At 39.9% G+C, this 8901-nt stretch overlaps 2 protein-coding genes across 2 annotated transcripts in view; both read right to left on the reverse strand.

Annotated features, from left to right (window-relative positions):
- The window catches only part of LOC308076506 (exosome complex component RRP40-like), a 6963-nt gene extending 4025 nt beyond the window's left edge, over positions 1 to 2938 (reverse strand). The window contains exons 1-2 of the mRNA XM_080416835.1: positions 2640 to 2938; positions 533 to 682 (exon numbers count right to left, since the gene is read on the reverse strand). Of these exons, the coding sequence (XP_080272961.1) occupies positions 533 to 682; positions 2640 to 2873 (384 nt within the window). The 5' untranslated portion in view covers positions 2874 to 2938. The remainder of the gene's footprint in view (positions 1 to 532; positions 683 to 2639) is intronic.
- Positions 2939 to 7440: 4502 nt separating this feature from the next.
- LOC308075726 (chemerin-like receptor 1) lies at positions 7441 to 8634 on the reverse strand (the record flags this gene model as incomplete). The annotated part of the gene is made up of 1 exon (XM_080415672.1): positions 7441 to 8634. One exon carries the CDS (start codon positions 8632 to 8634, stop codon positions 7441 to 7443), a length of 1194 nt encoding a protein of 397 aa, XP_080271798.1.
- Positions 8635 to 8901: the final 267 nt, after the last annotated feature.

Raw genomic sequence — 8901 nt, forward strand, 5'->3', positions numbered from 1 at the left:
GACAGACCTGTAGGTCTATTAGACACACAGACAGACAGACAGACCTCTAGGTCTATTAGACAGACAGACAGACAGACAGACAGACAGACAGACCTGTAGGTCTATTAGACAGACAGACAGACAGACAGACCTGTAGGTCTATTAGACAGACAGACAGACAGACCTGTAGGTCTATTAGACAGACAGACACAGACAGACCTGTAGGTCTATTAGACACACAGACAGACCTGTAGGTCTATTAGACACACAGACAGACAGACAGACCTGTAGGTCTATTAGACACACAGACAGACCTGTAGGTCTATTAGACACACAGACAGACAGACAGACCTGTAGGTCTATTAGACACACAGACAGACCTGTAGGTCTATTAGACACACAGACAGACAGACAGACCTGTAGGTCTATTAGACACACAGACAGACAGACAGACCTGTAGGTCTATTAGACAGACAGACAGACAGACAGACCTGTAGGTCTATTAGACAGACAGACAGACAGACAGACAGACAGACAGACAGACAGACAGTACCTGCACATTGGGGCGGTTCCTCTTGGTGGCGCCCTCAAACGCCAGGTATGACAGAGAGGCCTGCTCAGACCCGCCCACATCCACCTTGAAGATGTCTCCTGATTTGGCCGTTATGATGCCAATCACACACTCTCCTTTGGCGGGAACGTACTGACAGGAGAGTAAACATGAATACATACATGAATACATTAATACATACATGAATAAATAAATGAATACATAAATACATACATGCATTTAAAGGGATACTTCACTTTCACATAAAATAAACATTAAAAATATATATTAAAAAAAAATGAAAGAAGTTATGGCAAAATAAAGGCCCCCTCACACATTAGTAGGACACTCTAATGCGTGAGGGGGCCATGAATTTTCCATTACTTTTTTCATTTATTTTTAATATATTTTTTAAATGTTTCCCCGGCCCGAAAGTGAAGTATCCCTTTAAACACACAAATATCTTCTTCTTTTTCAAGATTATTTTGAAAATAGCAGATCTACAAGCTCACAACGAGTCAACGCGTTGTGAGCTTGTAGATCGGCTATAGTAGATAGAGTTAAACGTGGTTAAACGTGGTCAAGCAGCCTGTAGTCGCTTTTTTTGGGCTTGGTATTTGTAGACCTGTCTGCTTGTTCCTCACACAAAATCTGGCAACACCGATTGACAGTCACAATAGAAGTGCTTCACAAGCTCATGGAGCAGAAGATCATAGATTAGCATTAATAATACCAGGGGGTCCCCAGCAAAATGTGTTAATACAGTGTCACAATCAATTTAACCACTTTATCCGTATAGTTTGGCTATTCAAAAATAGCAGATCTACAAGCTCATAGCGTGTCACTTTTTTTTTCCTTCTGGGCGACCCTGGCACAAAATATTTTTGAGATGGGGGTCCGCGGCCAGATACATATCAATTTGGGGGTCCTTGGCATGAAAAGGTTTGAGAACCAATGCGTTAGGTCAGGGGTCTTCAACAGGGGGTCCGGGACCCCTAGGGGGTCCACAGAGGTACTACAGGGGGTCCACCAAGTCATTATGTGATAGAAACGTAGTTTTTTTTTACCACTTGAACCCTAGCATCCCTATTCTAAAGGACAACTTTAGCCGAAAATAGCCGATCTACAAGTTCACAACGCCTCGCAGTGAGCTTGTAGATCGGCTATTTTCGGCAAAGAGACGGGGAAAAAGAGCAGACTAAGTACATAGTGAAAGTTTACTAAGTATTGACGGTTTAAGTGGTTAAATGTATGAAAATACACATTAACATGAATCCAACATCTATAAAAAAGCTTTAATCTGCAACACAATATATATATATATATATATATATATTGCAGGGATGAAGCAGGGGGTCCCTGCTTCATCTCTCCCTCAGAGAGGGGGTCCTTCAAAACGTTGAAGACCCCTGCTTTAGGTCTATGGGGAGAGCATCCCATATAGCCTACTAGTAGGGGCCAAACTCACCTTCAGTAAAGGTGGAGTGAGTGATATTTTTCAGTTAAAACAAAACAGTGTTTTGTTAAAAGGTTGAAGCACTATATATATATTAAATATTAGTGATAGTAATCATTGTTAGAGAGTGTTTGTTCAGTAACAGGAGTCTCCCCTTCTCTCCGGTTCTTTAATAAACAGAAATATATTTTCAGTTGGGTTGCACATTTTCAACCAATTAGGAGAGAGTACCCATTTATCAAAATACTACTAGTACTGTACAGTACTTGAGTAAATGTACATATTTACACCACTGCACGTGTGTGATTAAGAGTTAAATGAACTCACTCTCCTCTGCTGGGACTCTATTAATACTACTAATAATACTAATACTAATACTAATACTAATACTAATAATAATAATAATAATAATAATATAGATGAACTCACTCTCCTCTGCTGGGACTCTATTAATACTACTAATAATACTAATACTAATACTAATACTAATACTAATAATAATACTAATACTAATAATATAGATGAACTCACTCTCCTCTGCTGGGACTCTATTAATACTACTAATAATACTAATACTAATACTAATACTAATACTAATACTAATAATAATACTAATACTAATACTAATAATAATAATAATATAGATGAACTCACTCTCCTCTGCTGGGACTCCATCCAGTAGACGTTGGGTGCTTTGTGTCTCAGCAGCCCGCTCTTACACACCGTCACCCGGCCTCCGTCCCTGCGGAGCCCCGGTCCACACACCACCTTCTCCCCGCTCCTGGAGGCCTCCGTCAGGCTGATGGTCTCTGGAGCTCCGCTCTCCATGGAGAACACATCTCCTGGGAGCAGAACCTCTCCCACTTTACCCTGGAAAGAAGAGTGCATGGCGACCCCCGATATGTTAGAACTCTATGATGATGACTGTCTGTCTGTCTGTCTGTCTGACTGACTGTCGGCGTGTGTTAGCAGCTAGCAATAGCATAGGGGGACGACAATTTGTGTGACACAACGGAAACACTAACGCGCAGTCACACTAATAGTCATCCCCCGGCCCCTAGCTGTAGAATACAACTCTCGTAGACGTATTTATGATTCTGACGTTTTGGTTCACCCCCCATGGACACAGGGACTTTCTACACTATGCCCCGTAGACACTCCAAACATGTACACATTGAAAATAAAGGTGCTTAACCCCACCCCCCAAATGTTCAATAAAGAAGTGTTTTAATGCCGTCTGTGGCCGATTCTGTCGGAAGTTCCCAATGGGCGGTAGTGACGGGGCGCATCCGGTGAAACTCTGAATTACACTCAATGTAAACAGGAAGTAAACGAGGGTGAAAAAATGGCGTTCGGCCACAGACGGCATTAAAACACTTCTTTATTGAAAGATATAGATTATTACATTAAACTACTACCCCGTAGAGACTGTGAACATTTGGGGCGTAGGGGTAAGCACCTTTATTTTCAATTTGTACATGTTTGGAGTGTCTACGGGGCATAGTGTAGAAAGTCCCTGTCTCCATGGGGGGTGAACCCTACAACTCTCGTAGATTGAAAACGTCAGAATCATAAATACGTCTACGAGAGTTGTATTCTACAGCTAGTCATCCCCCCCATGCTCGCTTCTAGCACACACATCATTATTATTATTATGACTCAGAGAAATGAAGAGGGTAAGAAAACATTTGCCTTAGATCAAGACTATCGTAGATGTATTTTTTTTATCGAGTCTTGACTTTTACTTTCGTATCAACGAGAGTCTTAGACCCCCCCCCCCCCCCCTCAGTTTGCCCTGGAATGTCACCAGTAAAACCCGAACATGTATAAATGCAAAATATAAGGTGCTTACCCGCTTGTTCCAAATAGGTGTCCGGTGTATTTGTGTAATGTATTAGTCCATATTTGTCAGTAAAGAACTGTTGTAATCCCGTTTGTGGCCGAACACCATTTTCCGCCCTCGTTTACTTCCCCTTTACATTGAGTGTAATTCTGGCTTTCACCGGATGCGCTCTGTCAGTAGCACCCATTGGGAACTTCTGACAGAATCGGCCACAGACGGGATTAAACACTTCTTTATTTGAAAAATATGGACTAATACATTGCACAAACATACCGGACACCTAGTTAAAATTTGGGGCAAGCGGGTAAGCACCATATATTTAGAATTTGTACATGTTTGGATTAATACCGGCTTTACTGGTGACATTTCAGGGCAATTTGGGGGGTGGTCGCTAAGACTCGTATAGAATTTATATAGATGTAAAAATCGATAAAATACATCTACGATAGTCTTGATCTAAGGAAGTCAGTGTGGAGAGAACATGAAAGTTAAGATGATATAAAAGCATATCAGTCAGATAATTAGTGGTTTAATATAATAACCAACCACTGATTAAACAAAAAAACGTTATTTTTAAATTAATTTGAGTATTGCATACAGCATTGAACTTGTCCCCCCCCCCCCCCCCAGCATAAGAAGCTTTTGGCTCATTTACAGTTGGTGTTAAAAAGACTGAGAAGGCTGCTATATTGACCGTTTATATAGAACTCTATGATATTTACATGCAACTTTACAGAAAAACAAGCCCAAAGTTGCTTATAATATGCAGTCTTAGCATGGTCCTAACGTCCAGGGCAGGGTGGAGCTGTGAAAACCAACTGTTGGTCCAGCCATATGGGTTTAACATCACATATACACATCACAACATTATGAAATCATATACATATTATAGGCCTACTGTAGACCTATACTTTGTACCTTGCAGATAATGTCTGCTTAAGACTTTTTTAAAGGTTGTTGAAGAATGTAAACAATTAGGCTATGATGGTAGAAAATGTATCAATCTGGACAGAGCTTATAAGCTTTAAGGTGTGTCCAGAATGATTGATACATTTCTTAGTTACTCACTTCAACCCATTTATATATTTGCTTCTGGGGATTCTACAAATGTCTTCTAAATCCTAACTTATGTTTCAATATCAGTCGTTCTCAATTTGTTTTCATATCAAGGACCCCCAAAGGTTTATGTATTTGGCTGCCCCCCCCCCCACCCCCCATCTAAAAATATGTTGTTCCAGGGACCCCCCAGAAGCAAAGATTTGAGTTAAAGGTAGGGTAAGTGATATTTTTTGGTAGTTTGTTTAGTTTTTTTGTTAAAAAGTACTATATTGTGATAGTAATCATTGCTACAGAGCGTTTGTTCTGTCACAGGGGTCTCTCCAGCTCTTTAGTTAACAGAAAATATATACATTTTCAGGTAGGTGACGAATTTAAGCCAATCAGGAGAGAGCACTGAAAATGCATTTTCTGTTAATAAAGAGCTGGAGAGACATAGAGACTCCTTTTACTGAACAAACACTTCATAGCAATGAGTACAATCAGAATATAGAGCTATTTATATGATGCCTTGGAGATCAGATTATCCAGTTTCAGAGAGACCTGGAGTTTATTCCATTTGTCAGGGGCATAAAATGAAAAAGCAGATTTTCCTTGTTCACTATTCATTCGAGGAATTTTAAGAGAAATGTAAGCTTGTGAGCGCGTGTGATATCCCGTAGGATTGGTGTTTAAAAAAGAAGATCTGCCTTTTAGAGCGCCACCAGGAGGCCGACTTATGTAAAACACATTTTTGTATATTACTCCTTCCGATTTGATCCAAATTTCACGCAAATCGGTACACATGATCTCTATAGTCATGTTTGATTTTTCACATTCCATCCTGATTGGCTAAGATTGACATCTAAAGTTTGCAGTAGTGGCTTGTTTTGAACAAAATGCCCCAAATCATGAATGCAGCATCCGATTGCGGTCAAACTTTGCACGCACATTCACACTATGTTGAGGTGCAAATGCCACCCTTTTAACATTGGCCTGCCACCAGCAGGACTAATTTAGCAAAAAAAAAAATTTGGAACAAAATGCCTCAAATCATGAATGCAGTGTCCGATTGCCGTGCAAGGCCTAAGAAGAAATGGCACCCTTTTCACATTGGCCTGTTATAGCGCCACCAGGAGGCCACAATAACCTACCTGACCTGGCGGAGACCTGTGCTCCGAGGAGCACTTTTTCTAGTTGCTAAATGAAACAGATAGAACTCAGAGCACAACTTATATTTAGAATAATTTTTAAATAATTTGTTTTATAGACAATGGAACTGAGTTGCTATTAGAATGACTAACACAGCCCTGGGTAGGCCGCCCGGCCTGGCGGAGAACACACATTTCTAGCATTTATAATATAGGCCTTATGAATATATGATTGATGTCTATGAAAATGACTATATATGATTCAAACTATTTTGCAGTTGCAAGTAAATAGAAACATTTAGAGTGTGAGTGTTTTTTTATATAAGTAAAAGTATCAATACTGTGATGTAGAAATACTCTGTTACAAGTAAAAGTCCGAAATTAAAAATGTACTTGAGTAAAAGTACAAAAGTATTGGTATGAAAATGTACTTAAAGTACCAAAAGTAAAAGTACTCATTATGCAGAATGTCCCATTTCACAAGTTTTTAAATGTATACAAATCTTTAGAAAATAGCAGATCTACAAGCTCACAATGCGTCACAGTGCGACGCATTGTGAGCTTGTAGATCTGCTATTTTCAAATGGCCGGAATGTATATAGGGGCTGAAGTGGTTGATGTATGTTTTGTAATAATAATCAAAATCTAAAAAGTAACTAGTAACTGAAGTTTTCAAACAATTGTAGTGGAGTAAAAGTGTAATATTTGCCTCTGAAATGTAGTTGAGTAGAAGTATTGAAAGTACTGAAAATTGGAAATACTCCAGTAAAGTAAAACATACCACCAAAATTGTACTTAAGTACAGTAGGCCTACTTAAATAAATGTACTTCGTTACTTTACACCACTGCACAACATTAAAATGTGTTTTATGTGTACAATTACAAACTGAAACCTGAATCAAGAATAAACTTTATTGTCACATCACTGGTTTACAAGAAGTGGGTGAATTATATATATATATATATATATATATATATATATATATATATATATATATATATATATATACACACACATATATATATATATATATACTGTATGCCTAAGCTCCATCATGTTGTTGATATTCATAAAAAGAGAAGAAACAAAAGGAGGGAGAGCAGGGAAAAAACTAATACAAACATTAAAGATGCACGTCAAAGAGAAGCTTTTATTTTTTAGACTGTTACTTCAACATATTGTTTTGGATATTTTTTGTTTTAGAACCACAGATATAGAAATATACATTTTTCAAGACATTTTGTAGAATCCCCCAGAAGCAAAGTTTTGAGTTACAAATGTTTACTTATATAAAGCATATAAAATATATATATACAAAGATTTGCACAAATGTGCCCCGATTTCCCCCCCAAAAATGCACAAAGAAATTAAACTGACAGAGATGCGTTCCCGGTTTGAATGGGTTAAAGTAATTCAAAGACAACCCTAAACCTGGGTCTCAGACAAGGCAGTCTCTTGACTGGCGCTCCCTGGGTTAGTGGAAGTGTTGGTCTGAGGCAGCTCTTCACTGGTTCTCCCTGGGTTTGTGGAAGTGTTGGTCTGAGGCAGCTCTTCACTGGTTCTCCCTGGGTTTGTGGAAGTGTTGGTCTGAGGCAGCTCTTCAGTGAAGGCTTTCTCCAGAACCTTTAGGATAGAGCTGCGGAATACATCCTTGAAATCCTGACCCATGAACACGTACAGCAGTGGGTTCAGGCAGCTGTTGAGATACGCCAGGCCGAAAGCTATGGGTATCCCGATGATGCGCACATGGTACAGTGTTATACTGAACTCTATCACCAGGCCATTCACAAAGTCAATCAGAAACATGATGTGTATGGGGGCCCAGCACAGGAAAAATGCAGTGATAACAGTTCCTATGATTTTGAGGGGGCGACCTGATTGGCCGGCCAGCGAACGATTATTCCTGAGCCGGTAGATGGTGACAGAATAGCAGGAGACGATGACAGTGAAAGGGACCACGAATCCCATGAGGAAGCGAGTGATGGTCATGACCCCAAATCGAAACTTCACCAACTGCCTCACTTCGGGTGTGCTGTAGTTACCGCTGAGTGCATAGTTGTCTTCGCAGTAGACGATGTCATCACGGTAGGAGGGCCATGTGTCCCTAAAGACAAAGTTAGGGGAGCTCAGAGCCAAGCCCAGCACCCAGACACCCAGACTCACCCAAGACGCCTTCCTGACACTGCGGTGGTTCTGGGCCCACACTGGACACACCACACATACACATCTGTCAACACTGATGACCATCAGGGTGTAGATGCTGGCATACATGTTCATGTAGAAAACGGTAAAGTTCATTTTGCACATGAATTTACCAAAAGGCCAGTGGGGGCTCAGAGCTATGTATGTGATGTTCAGGGGCAGGGACGCAGTAGCCAGGAAGTCGGCCACAGCGAGGTTGAGGTACCAAACAATGTTGACGGTTTTCTTCATTTTGAAGCCCGTCACCCAGATGACCACACCGTTCCCCAACACGCCGAGCACACAGACCAGGCTGTAGATGACGAGGTACATGATATTGAGGGGATCAGTGTGTTTTTCATCTTTGTAGTCATCAATAGTAGTATTAGTCTCATTGTAGTCTTCCCTGAAAGAGACGTTTCCACCAGACAGATCCATCTCTTTATTGTGATAAACAGCAGTTGTGCCAATCATCTCCAAAATTTTTCTAAAATCAAAAATAACAAAACAATTAAGGTACATGCTTTGTTTTAACATTTGAAAATTATTCAGCTGAACCATTATTTTATTTTGTATTTTTTATTATAAAAAATATTAACTATTAACTATTATTATAGTTAAAAAATGTGGTGCCAGGGACCTCCATACATGATTTGTAAAATGTTTCAAATACATTTACACCCCTACATGGTAGATCAGCCATGA

The sequence above is a fragment of the Gymnoscopelus braueri genome, assembly GCF_963280865.1.
Source record: "Gymnoscopelus braueri genome assembly, chromosome: 20".
Lineage (NCBI taxonomy): Eukaryota > Metazoa > Chordata > Actinopteri > Myctophiformes > Myctophidae > Gymnoscopelus > Gymnoscopelus braueri.